The sequence below is a fragment of the Schistocerca serialis genome, chromosome 10 (genome assembly GCF_023864345.2).
Source record: "Schistocerca serialis cubense isolate TAMUIC-IGC-003099 chromosome 10, iqSchSeri2.2, whole genome shotgun sequence".
NCBI lineage: Eukaryota > Metazoa > Arthropoda > Insecta > Orthoptera > Acrididae > Schistocerca > Schistocerca serialis.
In genome coordinates, this window is record NC_064647.1 from 194,541,869 (window position 1) to 194,569,057 (window position 27,189).

Below are 27,189 nucleotides of genomic sequence, written 5' to 3' on the forward strand. Positions count from 1 at the left end.
GCACCTGATTGCCCCAGCCTTCTTTGATGATAGAGCAGAAACAGGGACAAAGGAGAAACATGGTGAAAAACTTGCAACGCCCACGAATATCTGGTACTCCTCGCCGACTCAAGGTAATGAATAAATTGGAAGAGTTGGAAGACCTGAAATTATAGAATCTTGCCACAGAACAAACTTGCTTTTTCGATGTGTTGGTTGAAGGAGTAAGAATGAAATGAATATCTTTCTTACAGTTAGCCTCTACAGAACAGACAGAACATCCAGTATTCAAAGAACTTCGTCAGCTCTGCTCTCAGATGAAAGAAGTAAATGACGCAACAGAACGCGCTATCAGTCGGATACAAAAGTACAGTAAAACACTGACGAAGGATGAAGAACAGAAACAGCTATTTTTTCGAATTAGACATCTAAAAGAGCTCCCTACTTCTTCAAAAGTTGCTCTAATGGCACAATTTGCACATTCAAATGTATGTGAATTCCTAAGGGATCAAATTGCTGAGGTCATCGGTCCCTAGACTTACTCATTACTTGAACTAACTTAAACTAACTTTTACTAAGAACAACACACACACCCATGCCCCAGGGAGGACTCGAACTTCCGACAGGAGGGGCCGTGCAATCCGTGACATGACGCCTCTAACCGCGCGGCAATTTGCACATTCATCAAGCGAATGATTTTTTCTTGTATTATAAAACTTGTGTGCTCCTGAGCGACCTCTGAGAGTAAGTATTTTTTGACAAAATATTGTGTGTGTTACTTTTACACATAAATGCATAATTTAAGGCTTGTGGAGGTATGAAATCTGAAAGTACAGTATTTTGGACCACCCTATCTACCGTACACAGTTTTTTTACTTGTCATACACACTAGGAACTCACCTCTCGGGCGCACTCCTGGAATCCGGCGCGGAACTTGGAGAGCACGGAACTGGAGCCGAGCGCCTTCTGCCGCTGGAGGTGGCGCACCGTCAGCTCCAGGATGTCCGCCTTCTCCAGCTTGGAGTGCTTCGTGTTCTGCTGCAACAGCCGCCCGACATCACTCTGCAGCGTCGCCACACTCACGTCTCCATCACCTCACAACTAGGCGAAATCGTCATCAAATCACATTCAGTGCACTTACGCCAAATGTGCTGTGGCCAGTATTGTGTGATCGTGAACTTCTCAGACAATTTAGGACAGGAGTTTTATTGGCAGGTACTTTGGTGACGAAATATTTGTTTGGCAATACACGTCCAGCAGCAACGCTTTGCTTCCTATTTTTATTTGATTACCTTATTGTTTAGCGCAACTAATTTCGGGGTCGCAGACCCGTTCTCGGTAAATGTCTGCGCCGGATACCAGCCAGGCGGTCTGGCTGATGGCAGGAATGGTTGCTCGAGAATGAGGCTGAGAGAGCATAACAACTCGCCACTAAAAAGAGATAAATACGTACGAGAGAGGATCAGAAAGTAACGCACAATACTTTTTTTCTTCCCTAATATTACTGGTGCAATGTTGAAATTTCACGACGATATAGTTCGAAGTTTGCGCTACAGATGGTATTTTGTTTTGATGAGAGAGGAGCCTGAACCACGAAGCAAACATGGTGCGAATGTTACTGTCGTCAACTTGTGAAGAGCAGTGAGATATAGTTCGATATTGGTGGGCCAAAAGGCATAAACCGAGTGAAATTCACAGGGGCTTGCGTGGAGTGTATGGGGACAATAGTATGGACCGTAACAATGTCTCCAAGTGGTGTGCATTCTTCCGAGAGGGGCCGTGATGGCAAGCTAGCATCACTTAATGCGTTACACCGCAGAGGACATGGTTTCCTGAAAGGAATCGTCATTGGTGATAAGTCGTGGGCGTACCACTACATGCCCGAAACCGTGTTGGTGTCTATGGTGTAGAAACATGCTGGTTTCCTAGTACGAAAAAATTGAAAGTGACTCAGTCTGCTAAGAAAGTGCTTGTGGCAGTGTTCTTGGATATGCAAGGTGTACTGTTAGTGGAGTCTGCCGAACACGCGACCACTGTGAATGCTGCAGCCCACATTATACTTTGGTTCATGCCCTTCGTGACAAATGTCACAGCATTAACGCTGACGGTGTAAACTTCTTCTTGAAATTTCTCCCCTCCCCCCTCCTGCCCCTCCAATGCTTCTGCTCCTGTTCGTGAGAAAATCACCAAATTTGGGAGTGAGATGTTCCATCATCCATATGCAGTCCAGACCTTGCACGCCGGACTTTCATCTGTTTGTTCCCATAAGAAATTCCTGGTCGGCTAACGCTTTGCGGCAGATGCGGCGTGAGATCAGCGGATGGCTATATTCCAACCAAACGGACTTCTACGAACTGGGCATATTGAAACAGGTACCCTGGTACCACAGTGCGAGAAATGTGTTGAGAACGTTGGTGACTATGTTGAAAAGAAAGTAAAAGATGTAAGTTCATTTGCGACTTTTTTTTATCTGTTAAACTTTTTGGTAAAAACATTATTGCACCTTACTCTCCGATCTTCCCTCCTACAATCAAAGAGCAAAGTGTAGCTGTGGATCATCTACTGCAGAAACAATACTTTTTGCCCAATTTTACAATGTTGGTACCACGGTGTTTCAAAATGAAACAACACAGAACTATACAAAAGCGAACGCTCCAAGCATCTCAAGCTCTCGCAAAAGAGAATATCGACTGCTTCGTCAAAATTCTGGTGTAGTAACTCTATTCAAGTCAGTAATTCTTTTCCTAAATGCCAGATCGATTGTGACCTTTCGAGCTATTCCAAATCGATTGCTTCAGACAAAAACTGCTTTTTTCGTCGTAATTTAAATTTCCATAGTAAACATTCATTGTGTGTAACACAACAGACGCTTTCGCCCACTGCACAAAACTGCTTGAAACTACCCATCCCATAATGATCCTTTCACTTGTACCTACGTTATCAGCTTCCTTAGTGTGGTTAATGTTTTCTTATTTGCTTTCGTTTTACATATTACCCCTAGCTTTACTGACATCTACCAGAAGTGAGAAACACCTCTTAATAGCAGTGACATAGTAGGTTTCATTGGGTATGGTCCCCCCATGTTGACACTGTTTTAGAAAAGGCTTTTGAAGCAATTGATACATTTCAGTCGAAGCACGAGGTCAAACTACGTCGATTCTAACAACGACTTTTACTGAAAAGACGATTAATTACTTTAATCTATTAAAACATCTATAAATATACATAAATAAATTCTGTTATATTCTGCCTTGACTGTATCCAATTTCAGTTCCGAAATCCTCTGATCAAACGAAATTGTTTGATATACATCATAATGACATTCTGTTTGATTTTTATTTTGGTATTTTTAGCGATATTTCTCTCGTGCTTTTTTAGTCCTTTCCAACCTTTTATCCCTGTTCAACCAAAAAAGGACAGGCAGTTTCTGAGGGACTCCCAGTCTCATTTGGATTCACTGAATTATATACGCTTTTTGCCTGGCGCCATGGGAATGACGGTAGCAGGCATTAGAATAAAAACAGCACCCTCAGCTGAATGCGGGTGTTTTGGCACTAGCTTTTGCGTAGGCGGTTGCGTCTAATCTAAACTAATCTCATCCTTAGAGCCATGGCAGAGTTTTAGTAGATGAAAGATGCGGGTATGTTCGCAAGGTTCGATGAAGTTGGCAACATTCTACTTGAGTCGTTCACTGTAGCGATCTTATGTTATTTTATGAACAGAACTATAATAAACTAAGATTACTGGAAGTAACCATCTTATGCTAGAAGCTCCCCTTCTGTCCATGTTTGGCGTACGAAACTTAAGAACGAAAGAGCTTTCGCCTGTCAAGTAACACAGCTAGATGGCACTTGGACCTTACATAGAAGTAAATGCTGCGGTATACCAGGGTTAGTAACTGAAAGATATACGCCATGAAACCAGCAGATGTGAAACTTTTATTCAAAGACATAATTACACTGGAGTCACGACTATTTATGATGGTCCCCTGGACATTACGAAAGGCAAGACGTGGTTCTTAATAGTGTGTGAGATCACCACGGACAGAAATCCATACTCTGACACTTGCTCCCATACTGGCTAGAAGACTGGTAATGAGTTGTAGTGGTAGAGCGTTCCATTCCTCCACGAGCGCGGTTGAACACTGCTGAATGGTTCAAAAATTGTTCAAATGGCTCCAAGCACTATGAGACTTAACATCTGAGGTTCAAAATGGCTCAAATGGCTCTGAGCTCTATGGGATTTAACATCTGAGGTCATCAGTCCCCTAGAACTTAGAACTACTTAAACCTAACTAACCTAAGGACATCAAACACATCCATGCCCAAGGCAGGATTCGAACCTGCGACTGTAGCGGTCGCCTGGTTCCAGACTGAAGCGCCTAGAACCGCTCGGCCACACCAGCCGGCCTAACATCTGAGGTCATCAGTCCCCTAGAGTTAGAACTACTTAAACCTAACTAGCCTAAGGACATCACGCACATCCATGCCCGAGGCAGGATTCGAACCTGCGACCATAGCAGCAGCGCGGTTCTGGACTGAAGCGCTTAGAACCGCTCGGGCACAGCGGCTCGCTTCTGGATGGGTGCTAGCGCATGTGGATATGCTTCAATACATCTCCGCCATGCATACCACGCATGATCGATGGGATTTGAGTCGGTGTAAAGGGTAGGCCGTCCATTCACCGAATAGCCTGTCATTTTATTTAAAAAAGCGCATAAAGTGTCACTAGAAGCCTTCCTAAGAGACAATCTCCATTCCTTCCGAACTGACTATGCAAATGTAGACGAGATGTGGCTCAAATTCAAAGATATAGTAGCAACAGCAATTGAGAGATTTATACCTCATAAATTGGTAAGAGATGGAACTGATCCTCCATGGTACACAAAACAGGTCCGAAAGCTGTTGCATAGGCAACGGAAAAAGCATGCGAAGTTCAGAAGAACGCGAAATCCCGAAAATTGGCTAAAATTTACAGACGCGCGAAATTTGGCACGGACTTCAATGCGAGATGCCTTTAATAGGTTCCACAACGAAACATTATCTCGAAATTTGGTAGAAAATCCGAAGAAATTCTGGTCGTATGTAAAGTACACAAGCGGCAAGACACAGTCAATACCTTCGCTGCGCAGTGCCGATGGTACTGTTACCGACGGCTGTGCCGCTAAAGCGGAGTTATTGAACGCAGTTTCCCGAAATTCCTTCACCAGGGAAGACGAATGGAATATTCCAGAATTTGAAACACGAACAGCTGCTAGCATGAGTTTCTTAGAAGTAGATACCTTAGGGGTTGCGAAGTAACTCAAATCGCTTGATACCGGCAAGTCTTCAGGTCCAGATTGTATGCCGATTAGGTTCCTTTCAGATTACGCTGATACTATAGCTTCCTACTTAGCAATCATACACAACCGCTCGCTCACCGATAGATCTGTACCTACAGATTGGAAAATTGCGCAGGTCGCACCAGTGTTTAAGAAGGGTAGTAGGAGTAATCCATCGAACTACAGACCTATATCATTGACGTCGGTTTGCAGTAGGTTTTTGGAGCATATACTGTATTCAAACATTATGAATCACCTCGAAGGGAACGATCCATTGATACGTAATCAGCATGGTTTCAGAAAACATCGTTCTTGTGCAACGCAGCTAGCTCTTTATTCGCACGAAGTAATGGCCGCTATCGACAGGGGATCTCAAGTTGATTCCGTATTTCTAGATTTCCGGAAAGCTTTTGACACCGTTCCTCACAAGCGACTTCTAATCAAGCTGCAGGCCTATGGGGTATCGTCTCAGTTGTGCGACTGAATTCGTGATTTCCTGTAAGGAAGGTCGCAGTTCGTAGTAATAGACGGCAAATCATCGAGTAAAACTGAAGTGATATCAGTTGTTCCCCAGGGAAGCGTCCTGGGACCTCTGCTGTTCCTGATCCTATATAAATGACCTGGGTGACAATCTGAGCAGTTCTCTTAGGTTGTTCGCGGATGATGCTGTAATTTACCGTCTAGTAAGGTCATCCGAAGACCAGTATTAGTTGCATGCCGACTTAGAAAAGATTGCTGTATGGTGTGGCAGGTAGCAGTTGACGCTAAATAACGAAAAGTGTGAGGTGATCCACATGAGTTCCACAAGAAATCCGTTGGAATTCGATTACTCGATAAATAGTACAATTCTCAAGGCTGTCAATTCAACTAAGTACCTGGGTGTTAAAATTACAAACAACTTCAGCTGGAAAGACCACACAGATAATATTGTGGGGAAGGTGAGCCAAAGGTTGCATTTCTTTGGCAGGACGCTTAGAAGATGCAAAAGTCTACTAAAGAGACAGCTTACACTACACTCGTTCGTCCTCTGTTAAAATATTGCTGCGCGGTGTGAGATCCTTACCAGATGGGATTGACGGAGGACATCGAAAGGGTGCAAAAAAGGGCAGCTCGTTTTGTTTTATCACGTAATAGGGGAGATAGTGTGGCAGACATGATAAGCGAATTGGGATGGAAGTCATTAAATCAAAGACGTTTTACGTCACGGCGAGATCTATTTTCGAAATTTCAGTCACCAACTTTCTCTTCCGAATGCGAAAATATTTTGTTGAGCCCAACCTACATGGGTAGGAATGATCATCAAAATAAAATAAGAGAAATCAGAGCTCGAGCAGAAAGGTTTAGGAGTTCGTTTTTCCCGCACGCTGTTCGGGAGTGGAATGGTAGAGAGATAGTATGATTGTGGTTCGATGAACCTTCTGCCAAGCACTTGAATGTGAATTGCAGAGTAATCATGTAGATGTAGATGTCAAGAGCTCCTTCACCTGTGCTATTTGATGCGATTGTGCATTGTCATCCTTAAAAATTAAGAAAGGGCCGAATGCGCCCCTGAAAAGATGCACATACGGAAGGAGGACAATAGTGACTGCACTGTGTTCAAAGATTTGGAGGCCAATACATCCATGCAACATTATGCTCCCTCACACCATAATATGTGGACCACAGAAACGATCACACTCAACAATGCTGGATGTATCCTCAAATGGCGAAACATGCGGACACATAATGCACCCAGAAACACTGTTGTACCTGACGGTTTGGGGAGGCATAAAGTTGCATGAGCATACTGATGTCTACATCTTTAAACACGGTACACCCATCTGTCCACACTGTTGTGACAATGTACTCGTTCGGCATGGCCATATTTTAGGGGTGCATTCTACCCGCATTTCATTTTTATGGATGAAAGTGCGCGATTAGATCGAACAACAGAGGAGAAGGAGCTCTCGGAACGAATAGATAATATCCGAATGGTCTACATGTTATCCCAACTCAAATCCTGTCGAGCGTGTGTGGGATGCATTGGGTGGATGTACTGCAGCACGTCCACAGGCACCAACTGCCATCTAGGAATTTTCAACCGAGCTGATGCAGAAATGGAACTCCCTACCACTAGAATCCATTACGAACCCTGAGGCCAGTGTGGGACTGTACTGCAGAGGATGCATTGCCACCCTTGCTGATCACACATCCTATTAAGAAGCATGTCCCGCCTTTTGTGGGGTCCACGGGACCATCAATGTGGTATCGATAGCTACAATGCCACAACGTAGTTCCACTCTGCTAAGTAGGCACGACGAGAGACACCGACGACAACGCCCTCTAGCCAGTGCTGTCGAGATCTACGAGCTCCACAACTGCTTCAGCCCATTTCATCAGGTACAGACAGCCAGGACACTTTGCTTCAACTTCCCACCACCTTGCAAGTTATGTAATATGTTTGCATATGTTATCCGCTAGTAAAGGGACCTTAACAGTACCGAGAGATTAGTACCTTTTCCTGTTTCTTACCTATGCGCTGCCTCCCAGTTGGGGTACCAAAATTAAGAAACCCTGTGGCTTCAGCATTATTATTGTCTTTCAACAGGAGTCTCTGTTCATGTCATGGGATACTTCCTTCAGTTACTTTTAGTATTTTACGGTATTGTACTGTAGCATTACTTTCTATGTATGGTTCGAGTTTCAACAAGCTATTTTACTTGGCACTGACAGATCGTGCAAAAGTTACTTTCATCCTTAAGTGTTGCACACCAGTTTACAAATTTTGACATATGTCGAAGCATGAATATTTCACTGCGTTTTACCCGAAAATGATTGGACACGAATATTTCATTCGGGTATTTATGTAAATAAATAGTTTTAGCAGTCAAAGGCGAGAATGATATCTTTTTAGATGTCTCACACGACAGTGAACCTGACCCAGATAGTACGGGCAGCAGTACGAGGCGGCTGAGAGAGAGCAGTGCAGTGTCTTGTAGCAGAAGGAGAGGCGTACCTCCAGCCGTGCCGAGTCCAGGATGAGCGTCTTGAGAGCGGCCAGGCTCTGGTTGATGCGGGCTCGGCGTCGCTTCTCCATCAGTGGCTTGTTGGCCTGCAACACGGAACAGAGGACGGCCCGCGTCAGCTGTCTGCACTACGTCACGATTTCTTTGTACTTTCACATGCACCTGACAACAAAATGCGAAACGAATGGTTCAAATGGCTCTGAGCACTGTGGGACTTAACATCTGAGGTCACCAAACCCCTAGACTTAGAACTACTTAAACATAACTAACCTAAGGACATCACACACATCCATGCCCGAGGCAGTATTCGAACCTGTGACCGTAGCAGCAGCGCGGTTCCGGACTGAAGCGCCTAGAACCGCTCGGCCACACCGGCCAACAATATGTGAAACCTTTCGGGAAATTTAAGCTATTGCGACGCAAGGCCATTGTGGTGTTAGTAAGTGATTCAAAATTTCATACGTATGCACAGTAAGTCGTGGGCAATCCAAAGTGGTGTGGACATTAATACGTAAGGACATCACAAAGTAATTTACACACGTCGCTCTGCACTGACAAGGATAGGACCTCAATGGTGGGATCGACTTTCTGAAACCATCTTCACGAAGATGTACCTTAAAGTTGCAATTATCACACCCTGCAGCCATTAACCCTGGTGGGCCACAGTATACGAGTAATTGATGAAAAAAGGATCGAAATTTCGCATGCAACTTTACACCTTTAAAAAAGAATCATTAAAATGGTTCAGATGGCTCTGAGCACTATGGGACTGAGGTCATCAGTCCCCTAAAACTTAGGACTACTTAAACCTAACTAACTTAAGGACATCACACACATCCACGCCCGATTCAGGATTCGAACCTGCGACCGTAGCGGTCGCACGGTTCCAGACTGTAGCGCCTAGAACCGCTCGGCCACTCCGGCCGGCAAAGAAGCATTAAATATATTGATTGTGTAACGTAATGGTTATTGGTACACGCCTCATATGCAATGAGTTGCGGCTTCGAATCTTACCAAGCGTTATGTATACTTTTAACAAATTCTTTATCGAAATTACTTTCATCATTATTTTCATTGAGTTATTTGGTTCAAACGTATTTTTTAATTTCCGTTCCTTTGTCACATCGTTTAGATCACCGCACTAACTTTTTCAATTTAATTTTCTTTCATATAATTCTTTTTCCTAGGAATCTTCGCACACGTGATTTTATGTATTTCCCTGTATTAACATCGATTTATTATCTCCCACTGCATCGTCCCACATTTTCGTCCACGTTGTTGCATTAATTATCTGTATTCCTCATTCTGCTTGAATTTCATTTTACTTGCAATCCCTTTTCTCGTTTAAACGTCATGTGTGTTACTTTGTCCGCAGTGCAATAAAAATTTATGTTTGTATGACGATTACCACCCAAGAAAATAAACATCTCGAAACGAAAATTACATTTTTGACACAATTGCAGAGTTAATATAAACAGATTATTTCGTCTTTTGGGCAAAGGCCTTGCCGCAGTGGAGACACCGGTTCCTGTCAGATCACCAAAGTTAGAGCTATCGGGCATGGCCGGCACTTGGATCGGTGACCATCCGGGCCGCCATGCGCTGTTGCCATTTTTCGGGGTGCACTCAGCCTCGTGATGCCAATTGTGGAGCTGCTCGACCGAATAGTAGCGGCTCTGGTCACAAAAAACCATCATAACGACCAGGATAGCGGTGTGCTGACTGCATGCCTCTCCTATACACATCCTCCGCTGAGGATGACACGGCGGTCGGATGGTCCCGATGGGCCACTTATGGCCTGAAGACAGAGTGCATTTCGTCTTTTGTTCTTCAACTGATAGACTTGCAATTTCAAATGTTTAATATTATGATAGATAAATAAAAATACTTAAATTAACATGCACAAAGATTCCAACTGTGTAAAGAATGATAGGAAGAAAAAATGAGAGCAATTGAAAACAGTATTAGGGCAATTAAAACGATATGACAAAGGAACAGAAATAAAAAACACTTTTAAACCAAGTAACAGAATGAAAATAATGCTCACAGTAATTTCAATACAGATCTAAAAATAAAGTACTTCAAACCCCTTAATGAGATTCGAACTCACAACCGTGCATATAACACCTGTAGTATATCACGCTACGCAACCAGATACAATACATTTTCCTTTTTTAAACTATAAAGCAACATGCGAAATTCCAAAAATTTTTCGTAGATTACTCGCAAACGAGGGCCTACCAGTCTGAACAGCTGCATGATGTGATGCCTTGGACAATGACCTACAACATGCTATAGATGATTTCAAAAAAGTCGATCCCACCGCTTAGGACCTCTTCTTGTAAGGTCGTAACACAAGAAGACTGCCGCATTGTCAGGATAGACTAGCAGGTTCCTGGCTTCCATCGGACACAGTTCTGCTACATTATGGATAACAGGTGCATCACAGTGGGCGATTAAAACTGCAGCTAGAAACGCACTCCACAGATGAAGTAGGCTGGACAGTACGATTCTTCTGAGCAAAGCGCCTTAACTGCACACAAATACACCGCGAAATTTTGGTGGTGTATCGACAGAATGCAGTGTCGTGCCCGACTGCTCTGAAATGGTGGCGATAGTTTCACCAAAGCTGCAGACATGTGGAAGATGGTGATCGGCAAAACCGGATCTAGCACCAAGAGAATTACATCTTTTCGTCAAGCCGCAAGAACACGTGAGATGACAGAGATTATCCAGCGCTTCTCGAGCTGTTCCCTGAGTAAGGAGCGGACTTTTACTGTCGAGGAATTGAACGTTTCCGATCCATGTTTACAGACACTTGGCAACTATCCTGAAAAATAATGTCATGTATCTGTGTCACTTTTAAGTCCAGTGCAGCAATCAATAAAAGTGACTTGGACTGCCATAATAACGTGTGACTTCTATTATGAAATTCCCTTGTATAACTGTACGGCGGAAGTTGAAGGACGTTAACTTAAATTCAGCTGTTTAACTTTACGGTATATTCATGGGTGTGTACAAATTCATAAAAGTGAAAGTCGCCGGAGTGGTGTCAAATACAAAGACTCTCGTCAGGGAGCTGAATAACCCCACAAGGGGTCTTCCGGCCATTATACGGTTATCTGTTCTTCTGCTGGAAGATAGTCGGCAGTTAGGAATCGGTGCGTAGTAAAGAGCTGACTGACTTGTAGATCTATGCCAGTTTCAGGTGCGGGGCCTGACAGACAGTTTTACTTACTGGGGCTGTCGGAAATTCATGTTTCCTAACCTCAAAAGTGCCTTTTGTAAATAAACAATTTTTATCATTAGCAAAAGACACAACAAACCTACACTGCCCTTGGTCTGCTACTTTCAAAAGACGTCCGTACTCTCCACCAATACCAGCTATGTAATAAAAGACGAAGGTGTGAACCATCGAAACGCTCAGTGACAGAATAGACAAGTGAAGTGATTGACGAAGAAACTCTTATTTGTATTCGTCAACATCCGCAGGTCTCACACTGCCATCCCTCACGCATGAAATATTCATTTCTCCACGCCACTCTATCCTGTGCAAGCCTCTTTATAACTTTACAATATATTGATAATTTACTTATAAATGGAAATGTCGTGTGGCTAGGGCCTCCCGTCGGGTAGACCGTTCGCCTGGTGCAGGTCTTTCGATTTGACGCCACTTCGGCGACCTGCGCGTCGATGGGGATGAAATGATGATGATTAGGACAACACAACACCCAGTCCCTGAGCGGAGAAAATCTCCGACCCAGCCGGGAATCGAACCCGGGCCCTTAGCATTGACAGTCTGTCACGCTGACCACTCAGCTACCGGGGCGGACAATTTACTTACGAACCGTCTGACGCAACTGAATGAAACACAATTTTAGTGCCATACGCGTTTCGCCTTTATTTTCTGCAAGGCATCATCAGTGGCAGGTTGCGTGGACAATTTCTTACATTTTACGCTCCTGTTGCATTTTTGGTGTTGTTCTTCTTCTTATGAATGCCAATTTGCGGTTTTTTCCCCACATTACTCAGCACTATGAACTAAACGCTTGTTTCAATGCAATCTTTATAACTATTATAGCCTATATCCATTTGAACCCGTTTAGTGTGTCAACCTCACCTCCTCCCCCCCCCCCCCCCCGCCACACACGCTTCCCCCCTTACCAAATTCGGCGATCACTTGATCTCTCGGAATGTGTCTTATCAACCGATTCCTTCTTTTACTCAGGCTGTGCCATAAATTCCTTTTTTCCTGTATTTGGTTAAGTATGTCCTCATTAGCTTTCTGATCCAGCCGTTTAATCTTTAGCATTCTTCTATAGCACCAAATTCCTAAAACTTCTATTCTCTTCTTATCTTAACTCTTTATCATCCACGTTTCAGTTATGTACAAGATTACACTCCAAACAATTAAATACCTCCAAAAAAGGATTCCTACACTTAAACTCATACTCGATGTTACCAAATTTCTCTTTTCGGAAATGCTTTCCTAGCTGTAGCCAGCCTGCATTTCATATCCTGTCTACTCCGCCATCATACGTAATTTCGCTTCCCAAATAGCATAACTCAGTCTTTGCTTTCAGTGTCTCATTTCCTAATCTGATTCCTTCAGCACCGCCTAAGTTAATTCGCGTATGTTCCATTTCCCTTGTTTCACATTTGTTGATTTTCAACTTATAACGTTTTTTCAAGACACTGTCCACTTCTTTCGCCGGCCGAAGTGGCCGAGCAGTTAAAGGCGCTACAGTCTGGAACCGCACGACCGCTGCGGCCGCAGGTTCGAATCCTGCCTCGGGCATGGATGTGTGTGATGTCCTTAGGTTAGTTAGGTTTAAGTAGTTCTAAGTTCTAGGGGGCTTATGACCACAGCAGTTGAGTCCCATAGTGCTCAGAGCCATTTGAACCACTTCTTTCAACTGCTCTTGCAACTCGTTTATAGTCTCTGACAGAAATACTTCATCTCTTTCTCTGTCTTCATATTGACAATCTTACAAGCCCTTCACATTTAATAAGTCCAGTGCAAATGAAAATATTTGAAGTGAATGGTTGTCAGTTTTTTAAAATATTGATTGTACTGACGCAGGCTATTTCCCTCTCCTGTGACTACTGTCACATCTGCAAAGCTTGCTGTACGAATCGATAATCTTACCCTTTACCCTCGTTACGATAATCATTTTTTTTATGAATAAAATCACAGGGTGATCACAATATGATTTCTGCGAGAAACGCAAAGTACTTCCGCTGCTGAGTCCAACTGATTTGAAAATTGTAGCGGAGTTAATAAAGTTCATACACACTCTTCGAGACATTTCGCATTTGCCTTTCCACAGTGCTGGTGGTAAAAGAAGAATTCGAAAATGTATCAGATGGGCGGGTGGAGCTGCAGGTAGTTGATCCGTTCGCCGTAGAGATGGCGCTGGCGGCACCGAACAGCCACCTCGCGGTCATCGCAAAACGATACCGGGTCAACAATGCGAGCAAACAAAGAAACGGTCCCGTAGCAGAGGCGTATTTTGCATTAACGTCAAACTTTGTAGACTATTATCTTATGGAGAATCATTGATCGAAATATCGTGATCTGACAGTAATTTCAAAGACAGAAATTTTAAGATACAAATGTCCCCCGTATGATTAGTGCAGATATTCGCGTTGTTGCAGACTTATGAGATTTACGTATTAAATTATCTGATGCCTGTGAATCAAACGGGAATTCCTGACATGAAGGTAAAAATTATTCACAGTCACATGAGTTAAGTAATTGTCATTACGTCACAAAGTGCTCATACGGAAATAAACTACTCCATTGCGGTACTTCATTACGGTGTCTTCTGTCTCGACAGATACAGAAAAAAGTCAAATTACAACTATATTGAGAACAAAGGAACATCATTTTCAATAAAAACCACCGGCGAGTGAATAGTGATATATGTGACGCTACGATATATGTCTAGCTGACACTTTCATAGAGAGGAAAAATGAAACGAAACCGAAAAACTATGAGTAACAGACAACGAAGTTCACCCTTTGTACAGTTTTATCGTAGCGATAATGTAGTAAAAAGCGGGTTCTGTTTTCCACGAAACCGTTTGGCTCTGAACCACTCGACTCCCAGTTGTCTATGGACATCAAAATCAGTTACTGTAGGGAATAATTTATTGAATAAAAATATGCACAGAGAGAGAATTGACATACGTAAGACATTTCCCGTAACAATGAGAAAGGATCCAACAGTATCCGATTACACGATTAGTGATGAAGCAGTAAACCCCGAACTCACATGTGTAAAACAGCTTCAAACGCCTGATTACTTTGCAAAGTAGTTAATGTGTTAAAAATTTCACACTAAGTTTGTAAGCGAGAAAGGTTTATAAACGGCTTGAAATTACGTTTAAAGTTTCTTGTAAATAGCTAAGTACTCTGATTATGAAAAATAGATGAATATAATGTGGATAACTCGGGCTACGATTGGAAGCAAAATCAAATGGCTCTGAGCATTATTGGACTTTAACTTCTAAGGTCATCAGTCCCCTAGAACTTAGAACTACTTAAACCTAACTAACCTAAGGGCATCACACACATCCATGCCCGAGGTAGGATTCGAACCTGCGATCGTAGCGGTCGCGCTGTTCCAGACTGTAGCGTCTAGAACCGCTCGGCCACTTCGGCCGGCGATGGAAGCAAAAACAAGTTTTTGACGTATCTCAATGTTTATGATGTCACATCTCCTGAACTAATATCATGCAATGACACAATTTTGCACGTACGTTCGGTGGATACATGGACATTGCTGCAAAATGTCTTGCAGATAGAACTGGTTGTAAAGAAGTAATCAGTTGAAGCTGAAGGCTTACTGCATGGATGGTGAAAACGCAGTAGTGATTTAACTTTTTTTTTCATTCACCATTTTGTGCCGGTGTCATATAGTAAAAGTTTCGTGAAGGTTTGAAATTATTTTCAAAGTTTGTTGCAAGTCGCTAGCTGCGCTCATTCTCCAAATACTGGGTGCTTAAAGTCAGAGCATCTGTGTGCCGCCAGTTACATTGCCTCAAGTTGCTCACTGTTGGTAACAGTGCCTCAAGTTGCTAACTGTAATATACGTCTCATTCTGTTAAAATTTTAATATAATGTTATACCTTTTAATCAGTAGATTGTGAAAGCATATTAAATTATTTAATTCGATCAATAACACAGGACATATCAAAAACCGAACTTTAGATGGCCGTGGATGCCGTTAGACAGGCATTGCAACTGGTAGTTGGTTCTGGGATAGTCTCTCACAAAGAGACCACAAGGAGTTTTGGAATTTATATTTATGGTAGTACGTGAGGCTCAGAACTCAAATGTCAGCAGAGCAGTTCGATGCGACCCTCAAAATTTCTCGTGAAACTCGACGAACTTCATGAGCTTTTATTTCACTAAAACAGAGATGATTTTAAGATGACTGGTTCTGGGATAGTATCTCACAAAGAGACCACAAGGATTTTTGGAGTTTATATTTATGGTAGTACGTGAGGCTCAGAACTCAAATGTCAGCAGAGCAGTTCGATGCGACCCTCAAAATTTCTCGTGAAACCTGGCGAACTTCAGGAACTTTTATTTCACTAAAACAGAGATGATTTTAAGATGATTTTTCTACCACAGGCAGCATGACTCACTACATAGCACTGTAGATGCAGATGTAATTGAATATAGGTTGCAGGTTAGAATCCTGCCTCGGGCATGGATGTGTGTGATGTCCTTAAGTTAGTTAGGTTTAAGTAGTTCTAAGTTCCAGGGGACTGAAAACCTTAGAACTTAAGTCCCACAGTGCTCAGAGCCATTTGAACCATTTGAATGTAGGTTGAAGCAGAAGATTAGCCTAAAGAAAAAAGGCAGGGTGTGAGCAAATCAGTAAAGGAAAACAAGAATTCAGCTTCTGGATAGCAGTCATGGGAGGGGGGAGGGGGGGGGGAGTAGGCCAGCAGCTGCAGTAGAAATTAGGTCTAGAGTACCAGGTCACAAGTTTTGTGAAACCAAGTGCTAGCGTTAGCCAGGTGACAGAAAACTTAAGTCAGCTATGCAGGAAGGAAGATCAGGTAATTATAGTAGGGTGAGCAGGAAACAGCCTGGCTATGACTCCAACATACAGTGTTAGGAGTGACCCGGACAAAATAGGAGCAGAAACTGGTCACACAAATGTGCAATTTGTAGAGGTCTTTCAGTGCCATGATTGGCCCAGCGTAAACACTGCTGTAAGGCATGTTAAAGTGAGCTAAACAGGATGCTCCAGATACCGACAAAATCTCCAGTAAGTGTTGTTCAGGTTGATGCTATTTTTTTTTTGGAGGTTGAGCAACATTACACTTTTACTTAATGGTTTCTGAACAGTACACCCTGCCAGGATTTGTAAGTTAATCAATTGTGCATCATGATCTGATAATCCATCTATCACAGGCAAAGCATGTGTTAGTTTCACATCCTCTTGGTGTATAAGTGTTATCTATTAGAGTGCTACTGTCTTGAGCTACACATGTAGGGAAATTGATCACTGATTCTCAGTTATTAATAACACTTTTAGTTCACTTTTCCTACCGGAATTGCCTGGAAAGTTTACACTGAAATCACGACAGGTTAATAACTGCTTCTTTTTGTCTGATAGACAATATAATAGGGAGTCTAACATATTTAAGAATAGCTTCCAATCTCCTAACAGGGACCTGTACACAGTTGCCAATACGTAGACTACATTATCTAGCTGCAGTTCACATGGACTTAACCTCCAAGTGCTGATCGACAGCAAATTTGCTTACATCTACAGTTTTGTATTTATACCCTTGTTTAGTGTAAATGGCAACCTTTATCCATGCTAGATCCGCAAATGTAAGATGCTAAATTATACCCATTTATAATAATAATTTCCATCCCCACAGTAACATGGTGTTCTTATTTTTGACATGATCTACCAACACACTAACAACTCAACTGCAAGGGGAGGCACAGGCACACAAGGGATGATCTCTATGGTTAATGGGATCAGGCAGACAGGTAGATAGGGATACACTATACACGGCCTGCACCTAAATAGGAAGGGGAAAGATAAATTAGCTTCTCTATTAGCAGATAATGCAAGGGGAGGCACAGGCACACAAGGGATGATCTCTATGGTTAATGGGATCAGGCAGACAGGTTTCTTAGGTTAAAGCCAAAGTCCAGACAGACAACAATCAAGAAAAATAGAATAAAGAAGCTTCATCTACAGTAAATATGGGTAAAGCTAAGGGTAGTATCAACTTACTTCATCAAAATATCAGGGGAATAATAAATAAAGCAGTTGAGTTGTTAGTGTGTTGGTAGATCATGTCCAAAATAAGAACACCATGTTACTGTGGGGATGGAAATTATTAGTATAAATGGGTATAATTAAGCATCTTACATTTGCGGATCTAGCATGGATAAAGGTTGCCATTTACACGAAACAAGGGTATAAATACAAAACTGTAGACGTAAGCAAATTTGCTGTCGATCAGCACTTTGAGGTTAAGTCCATGTGAACTGCAGCTAGATAATGTAGTCTACGTATTGGCAACTGTGTACAGGTCCCTGTTAGGAGATTGGAAGCTATTCTTAAATATGTTAGACTCCCTATTATGTTGTCTATCAGACAAAAAGAAGCAGTTATTAACCTGTCGTGATTTCAGTGTAAACTTTCCAGGCAATTCCGGTAGGAAAAGTGAACTAAAAGTGTTATTAATAACTGAGAATCAGTGATCAATTTCCCTACATGTATAGCTCAAGACAGTAGCACTCTAACAGATAACACTTAGACACCAAGAGGATGTGAAACTAACACATGCTTTGCCTGTGATAGATGGATTATCAGATCATGATGCACAATTGATTAACTTACAAATCCTGGCAGGGTGTACTGTTCAGAAACCATTAGGTAAAAGTGTAATGCTGCTCAACCTCCAAAAAAAAAAAAAGTAAGAAATTTTAATTGGGGAGATGTACATAATGAGCCAAATGCTAAGGATAAACGCAACATATCTGTTGATAAATTTGTATCCCTTTTTGAACATTGCTGCCCAAAAAAATTACTACATGTAAAACCAAACAGTATTCAAAGAAACCTTGAATTACTATAGATATTGAAGTGTCTTTAGCCAGAAAAAGAAAACTCTATGATACAGCAAGAATTAGTAAGGACCTAGAAGTAATTTTACATTATAAAAATTATTGTAACATACTGAAAAAAGTTGACAGGAAATCAAGAAATATGTATGTTAGAGATGAAATTAATAAATCAGACAATAAAATCAAATCAATATGGAATTTTTTTTAGAAGCGAGGCAGGAAAAGTAATCATTGGGGTAGGTACTATTATTGTCAAACAGAATGAGACCATCTTAGCCAACAGTACACAAGTGGCTAATGTATTTATCAACCATTTATTAAGTGCAGGTGAAAAAATTGGTGAGAATAGTACAAAAAAAAAAAGCCAAGCAGTACATGGAAGAGTCAGTTTTGAGAAATCTTAGATTAATTTTCACCTAACAACCTCTTGCATAATAAGGAAAATCATTAAATCTTTGAAAAATGAATGTTCTGTTGGAGTAGATGACATCTCTAACAAGACATAAAAACAATGTGGAGGAGTTACAGCTGATGTTCTGAGTCACATACGTAATGCATCGCCAGCTCAAGGCATTTTCGCAGACAGGTAAAAACATGCCTCTCAACAAAAAAGTGGACACCACAGATGTCAATAATTAATGGCCAGTATCCTTGCTTACAGCACTTTCAAAAACTGTCGACAAAGTAGTGTGCTCAAGAGTGGTTAACCATCTCAGTAGTAATGGGATACTTAGCAGATCACAGTTCGGATTTCAAAAATGCTGTTCCACTGGGACAGCAATATACAGTTTCACTGCCCACATACAGCAATAGGGTCTTTAAATAGTAAAATGTCACCTATAGGAATTTTCTGTGACTTATCCAAAGCTTTTGTTTGTGTGAACCATGACATAATGTTACAGAAATTACAATCCTGTGGTATAAACGGAACAGCATATGAGTGGTTTGAGTCACATCTACAGAACAGGAAGTAAAAAGTTTCTATACGTGGTTTAAGTGATTTGAGGCAGTTTGGCACTTCATCTAACTGGGGTTAATTTACATTAGGTGTTCAGGGTCCCTTTCTGTCCTTGAGATATGTGGATGGCCTCCCTACTTATCTGAAACAAGAAGCAAAACTGACTCTGTTTGCTGATGATACAACTATCATTATTAATCCATTAAAAGAAACTCCAATAGAAAATGATACAAATTAATGTCTTTTGAAAAGTTATTAACTGCTTTTCTGCCAATGGGCTTGAAAAAACGCAGTACATCCAATTTTCTGCTGGGAGGAGTACAATATATCAACAGAAATCAGTAGCGAGGGTAGAGCCTACTAAGTTTTTGAGTGTACATATAGATGAGAATCGTAACCGGAAAATTCATATTTTTGATCACCTGTTATTCCACTAGCCTCACACACTTTTTCGATGAAATTAAGTAATTTTTAAAGTCCATCTATAGCTGGTGAAACGAGAAACGATCTTGGAATAACATAAGTGAAGACATTACATGTTTATTTTGCGCCGAGGCTGTGCTTTTTCTTAAGTTACTGACCTTACTTTTCTTCAGTTCTTCACTTAGTAAACTTAATAAATCACAGTTTCAGAATCCTCTCGCAATTGCGACTGCACAACGTGTTAATGTAGTGAGACTGTGCAAACTCTACTGTGTTTTGGTAAAAGAAGCAAATTTTAACATGGCTGCAAGAGAAACATGTAAGTGTTACTCAAAATTCGCCAGTAATGATGCTTCTCGAAAACTTAAAAATGGTTAACAAGCCAGGCGAAAATAAATCGCTTCATTTTCGGCGGAATTCGTTTTAGATGCTAACCAAAGCAGAGGTGACAGATCTTTTTGCATGGTAACCATGCAAGTGTAGGGATGGAGGGGCTCCACTTACATTTACAAAAAATGTGAGGATAGGTTTCCATTTAGAACGGCACTTCCCCTCCAGCGCTCAGCATTTCCCCTACAGCGCCTGCTCATAACCCCCACCACTACCGTTCTCGCAACGTGTGCCCTGCAGTCTGTGCATCTACCGGCTTTGGTATTCTGCGTAAACTCTACTACTGGACTGTTACAGTTAACAAGTCATGTAAATCATGCAGTGGATAACGCTGAAAGGTATTTGCTGGCAGTGCTATTGTCTACAGCAGTTGGACAATGGCATGAACACTGCGAGATATGCATGCTTTAACATAAACGTATGTAGATGCAAGGCAAAAACTGCAGGTGACGCTGTTGTATTTGATCACTTGTGGCGCTTGTGCAATGTCCTCAATGCATTGCCGGTGTCGGTCATGAACAGACCAGTGTTGTTTGTTGTTTTGAGTGCATAATGTCAGATCTAAATGAATTCGAACATGGGCAAATTGACAGTGCTTATATGGTGAGTGCTTTCGTAGTCGACGCAGACAAAGTGTTTAGTGTTTCAAGAGGCACCGTGTCGAAGACTTTGCCGAATAGAAGGAAACTTGGAAAATAAAATCCGCTAAGTTACAACACGGACGAAAATATGTATTGAATGATCGTGACAGACGGTCGTTAACGAGGATTGTGGCGAAGAATGAGACTTCGACAGCTGCAAAAGTCATTGCAGTAGTAATGTCGCACTAGCGAGTCCTTTCAGCACCAAAACAACACGAGGGGTGCTCCACAAGCAGGGAATTACAGGACTAGCTGGAATTCGAAAAGGATTCAGGAGTGATGCAAATGCCCATAAAAGGAAAATGTGATGTCGAAGCCATAAAACCTGGACTATGCAGCAATGGAAGAAACTCATTTGCTGCCGGCCGGTGTGGCCGTGCGGTTCTAGGCGCTTCAGTCTGGAACCGCGCGACCGCTACGGTCGCAGGGTCGTATCCTGCTTTGGGCATGGATGTGTGCCATGTTCTTAGGTTAGTTAGGTTTAAGTAGTTCTAATTGTAGAGGACTGATGACCTCAGATGTTAAGTCCCATAGTGCTTAGAGCCATTTGAACCAACCCATTTGCTCAGATGTGCCTTATTTTATACTGTTTACAACTTCTGGCCTCGTTTACGTTCTAAGAGTGAAACGTGGCGGGGATTCGTTGATGATACGGTCAGTCATATTTTGGTATTCCACAGACCCCAATGTTACTCTGCAAGATAGCATTTCTGGCAAGGATTATGTGATGCGCAGGTCCATCCCATGGTACAATGTTCGTTCCCCCATGATGGTGCTGTGTTCCAAGAAGACAGAGCTCCTGTTCACTAGATTCATATCGTCCAGGACTGGTTTTGTGAGCACGAGGGCGAACTGTCGCATATCCCTGGCAACCGCAGTCGCCAGGTCTCAATATTATTGAGCCTTTGTGGTCTACATTGGGAAGAAGTTCGTAATCGCTATCGACCTCCATCATTGTTACCTGAATTTGCCACTTGAAGAGCATACAGGACCCGTATTTATCCATTCCGAGACGACTAGAAACTGCTGAATGCCAACGGGTTTTCTATACTGTGCTACGCGCCGTAATGTTCAAATGGTTGGGGTTGGGTTGTTTTTTGGGGAAGAGACCAAACAGCGAGGTCATCGGTCTCATCGGATTAGGGAGGGAAGTCGGCCGTGCCCTTTCAAAGGAACCATCGCCGCATTTGCTGGGAGCGATTTATGAAGTCACTGTTCAAATGGTTCAAGTGGCTCTGAACCCTATGGGACTTAACATCTGAGGTATCAGTCCCCTAGACTTAGAACTACTTAAACCTAACTAACCTAAGCACAACACACACATCCATGCCCGAGTCAGGATTAGAACCTGCAGCGCGGTTCCGAACTGGAGCGCCTAGAACCGGGTCGTAATGTGTATTTGTGGAGTTTCCATATTTGTGTTCACCCCATTACAGGGTGACCCACTTCATAGAGTCTCCACAAACACGTGTAGCAACTCCGCTGAAACTGAGCTATGTAATTTGCGATGTCTGACATGACAATTCCGGTCTCTGCACCATACAGTGACTCACAAAGTATTAGGCCACCGGTGTTATGTTTTATTTTTACTACATCATAGACAGCCATCACATTTTACTGGAGTAATCTCGGCACAAAATCATCTGGGACTATGTTATAAATAACAGAACAGCATTTTCTTATTTGCAAACTTAACTGAAACAACATAAACAATAATATATAAAGAAACCTGCCAACTTATCACAGCCACAAAAGATTTCGGGCGGCAAGTATAACAATCACAACCTTCTACATTTTATTAAATTGGAAGGAACACATAGAAAATGTTGTCGGGAAGCCTAACCAAAGACTGCGTTTTATTGGCAGGACACTTAGAAAATGTAACAGACCTACTAAGGAGACTGCCTACACTACGCTTGTCCGTCCTCTTTTAGAATACGGTTGCGCGGTGTCCTTACCAGATAGGACTGACAGAGTACATCGAAAAAGTCCAAAGAAAGGCAACACGTTTTGTATTATCGCGAAATATGGAAGAGAGTGTCACAGAAATGATACAGGATTTGGGTGAACATCATTAAAAGAAAGGCGGTTTTCGTAGCGACGGAATCTTCTCACAAAATTCCAATCACCAACTTTCTCCTCCGAATGCGAAAATATTTTGTTGACACCGACCTACATAGGAAGGAACAATCACCACGATAAAGTAAGGGAAATCAGAGCTCTTACGGAAAGATATAGGTGTTCGTTCTTTCCGCGCGCTATACGAGATTGGAACTATAGAGAATTGTGAAGGTGGTTCGATGAACCCTCGGCCAGGCACTTAAATGTGATTTGCAGAATATCCATCAAGATGTAGATGTAGAATACCTTGTATGCTGTCTTTTTTGCTTAATCACTTGTTCCAAGCGTTTAGGAATGCTGTGAACGAGCTTTCGCGTATAATCAGAACTTATTTGTCGCCATTCTTCCAGTATTCGTTCCTTTAAAGCTTGTTTTGATGTCACTGGCGTTTGTCGTACTTTTCGCTTCAATCCACTCCAAAGATTTTCTGTTGGGTTCAACTCTTTTCTTAGAGGAGGGGGTACAAAAACCTCAGGGCAATTATACAGCGTCCATAGTCTCACACTATCCACTTTATGCTTAGGATCATTGTCTTGATACAATTTTAACGTCCTTGAAAGCCCAAACTTGTAGCACTTTGCGATAAGTTCTCTTTTAGGACGTTCAGATACTTATTGTAATATTAGTAATTTTCGCCTCACAAACATTAATATACGCTCAATAGTAAACGCCTGATGGCCTAAAGTTATCGAACAATTGTAAAGTAAAAGAAATGAACCATCGCATAGCAGCGACAGAATCTATTATTCAAAATGGTTCAAATGGCTCTGAGCACTATGGGACTCAACTGCTGTGGTCATAAGTCCCCTAGAACTTAGAACTACTTAAACCTAACTAACCTAAGGACATCACACACATCCATGCCCGAGGCAGGATTCGAAACTGCGACCGTAGCGGTCGTGCGGTTCCAGACGGTAGCGCCTGTAACCGCTCGGCCACTTCGGCCAGCAGAATCTATTATTCTTTATCTTTGCCGTTCTTGCGCGGTGCCAGTAAATTCCTATGTACATGTATCGATTAATGGTATAAAAAAGAATTCTGTTGTTTCAAGACAAATGAGGCTTTTGGCGCCTCACCTTTTACTGTTTGTATTCCATGAGAGGCGGACGCGGACTTGCTGCGTTCCGCAACTGTATTTTATATTCTATGTGAAAATATTGAGTGAAAATGCTAAATGTTATTTTTTTTCATTCAGAAAGCATGTAGTTTCTGGTAACTGATTACGAACAGACAGCATCAAGAGGACATTTTGACTGTTATGTATAAAGTATTTAACCACTATGGTCATCTATTGTAATTTAATATGAAAAGGTACGTAGCATTAAAAAAAACGTGTGTTAGAGATAAGTGTACTTATTTTCGTACATTAACCTCGATGATTCCATGTCCTTATTTACCTGAATGACAATTATTTTGTGTTACTTCATCATCAGAAATTACGATCACGCTGATGGGCCGAACGCAGCATGAGACAGAAGGAACATTATCGTTTTCCTATTATTTCTGAACCAACTTTTTTTTGTGTAGTGTTGCATTTCTTTTAAAGTCTATAAATCTTCTGGTCCCTTAGTGTTGATCCAGGTATGACTACATCGCGACTATAAAAAATGCATAGAAATGATAATGTTTCTTCCGAACGATCTCAAATATACGAGGGGCGTTCAGAAAGTAAGCTCCGATCGGTCGCGAAATGGAAACGACTATGAAAATCCGATAAAGCTTTGCACAGATGTGTTGGGTAGTGTCTCTAGTATAACCCCAGTTAGCATCACGTCGCTCTTCTCATTTCTGAGCTCGCAGTGAGTGCGTAAAGATGTCTAGAAAATAGTGTCTGCCGCCAAGTACGAGGGCCTGGTGAGAAATTTCGCCTGAAGCTATGCAGCCAACATTACATAACTGTCGTGCTGTTTCGTCTTCACGACAATTCTCAGCCGCATTCTGCAGGGGCAATGAAGATGCTCCTGCATCGTTTTCAAATGGAAATGTTAGATTACCCACAATACAGTCCGCAATTGTCTGCCCCTGAGTTTCATCTCTGGTCACATGAACCGCTGTCTTTGAAGACAACATTTTGACACAGACAACGAGGTGTAGGCCAGCGTGGAGAATTGGCGGAAAGCACTGGCGGCTGCCTTCTATGATGAGGCTATTGAAAAGTTGGTACAACGCTATGACAAAAGTCTAAGTCAGAACGGCGACTACGTAGAGAAGTAGCTGAAAGGTGTAGCTAATTGTTACAAGTAAAACATTTCTGATGTTCACTGTGGTTTCAATTTGGCAATCAATCGGAGCTTACTTTCTGAACAGGCCTCGTATATATATCAATATGCTGCTCTTATTCAGGTATTTAATGGTCAACGTATGTTATTATAATAGCGTAATAAATCCCTGATTCTGTTGCCAAGTGGCCCACCAAAAATATTCACTTTTTCGACATTAAAAAAAAAGTAAAAAATTCTTTTTATTTTCGTCCCCCAAGAGCAACGCTACACTTGGCGCCCGAACAGGGACACGATCAAAAAAATCATTTAATGTATGTGTTTAAAAATTTTTCAGTGCTTGTTCTATTAATTGTTTCATTTTTTCATGTGGATGCAATTCAACCGAGAAAGAGAAGTGGTAAAACCTTTTAATTAATTCAGGAGAACGATTGATGAAATTACCAAAAAACGCGAGTATCCAGCCGTATCACCATCAAGACAGACATAGTAAGTGAAATTTTTATACGCAGTAGCCAAGCTTTCGTGGTGACGTTGCGTCTTTCGAGTTGATCAGAACGTAAACCTGTCTTTCCTTGCCTTGAAACAGCTTTATTTCAATTTGTCCATAGTCCATTCTTATGTAGTTAAATTCAGTGAAAGTGTACCATTGTTGTCAGTGCATAAAAAAAATTAATTACGATATGGCGGTAACTACGCTCAAAACTGGTAAAACGTGTGATATTTCATTTGTTTGTAATTAGTAGGAACCATCTTGTCTTCTTTGCGTACATGAACGTCAGTTGTTACTCAGAGTTAAAATTTCATCTTAGGTCTTCGACCATAGATACTAGTTCGAAGTCTTGGGTCCCAGTAAGCCATAGCACTACGTCACAGAGAAACAACTCACGGCAGTGACAAACAATATCTGTAGCATTTTGACGTTTGACAAATAATTCATGAACATGGCTGACGGTAAACAGCGGACACAAACAAAAGCAGACGACAGCGGTAATGCGAATGGACCTCACTATCCATTACGATCACGCGCGATAGGTACACGAGCGGAGGCAGAAGCAGCCTCGACCGAAGTTTTAGAAGCTGGTCCTAGTGTGCAAACTATTCCCGCTTTTGAAAAAAATGACTTGGCTGCAATGATTGAAGCAATAATGGAACGCAAGTTCGAAAGCCAAAAACAGGAAAGATTAGATGAAAAGGCCCGCGAAGAAAAAGAGAAGGCCGAAAGACGGCATAATAAAAATCAGGTCCTTACAAATCTGTGCAACTCAGTAAAATCAGACATAAATTCAGTAAAAACAGAAATAAATTCGATAAAAACAGACATAAATTCAGTAAAAACAGACATAAATTTAGTAAAAACTTCTGCAAACGGAGATAAATGACCTAAATACACGGTTAAATTCGGTAAAGGCCGAACTAAAGGCAGACATAACAGCTGATTTAAATACCCTGTTGGGTAATGTCCAAAGCCAAATCAGTAGTCGGATCACGACCATGAGGCTAGAAATTGACACACAAGTAGAGTCAAAAATAGAGGATATTTCAAAACGGTTACATAAAAAAATCGAAGCAGCCAAGGGAGAGATAAATTCAAAAGTGATGGAATATCAAAACCAAGCTGCGACCTTAAAAAAAAATTATACTGCAATCTCTGATGAGGTCAAAGGAGTTAAAACCGCAGTAGACACGATCGAGAATGTTGTTGATGGTCTTTCCAAACAGATTGAGACTCTTAATGTAGAGGATCAAATAAAGAATACTGTTAAGGCACATGCTGAAGCATTGTCCGACCACTACCAAGAGTGGATTAAAAACAAAGACGGATTCATAGAAAACAAGGTCAAGAACGAACTCAGGGAAACGGTCAAAAACGCGACCTTTGAAATATTGGCAGCCCCTGGAAAAACAGGAGACACGGTCATGTCAGAATTAGGCCAGATAAGACGAACGTTAGCTCAAGATTTACCTGAATGGCGTCAACAGATAGTTGATGAAGCTCGTACACTAAAATGTCAAGTTG

General features: G+C 41.8%; 1 protein-coding gene across 1 annotated transcript in view; it reads right to left on the reverse strand.

Moving 5' to 3' along the window:
* The window catches only part of LOC126424676 (transcription factor HES-1-like), a 416,528-nt gene that overhangs the window by 44,107 nt on the left and 345,232 nt on the right, over nt 1–27,189 (reverse strand). Inside the window, exons 2-3 of the mRNA XM_050087405.1 lie at nt 8,295–8,390; nt 880–1,017 (exon numbers count right to left, since the gene is read on the reverse strand). Coding sequence (XP_049943362.1) covers nt 880–1,017; nt 8,295–8,390 — 234 coding nt within the window. The remainder of the gene's footprint in view (nt 1–879; nt 1,018–8,294; nt 8,391–27,189) is intronic.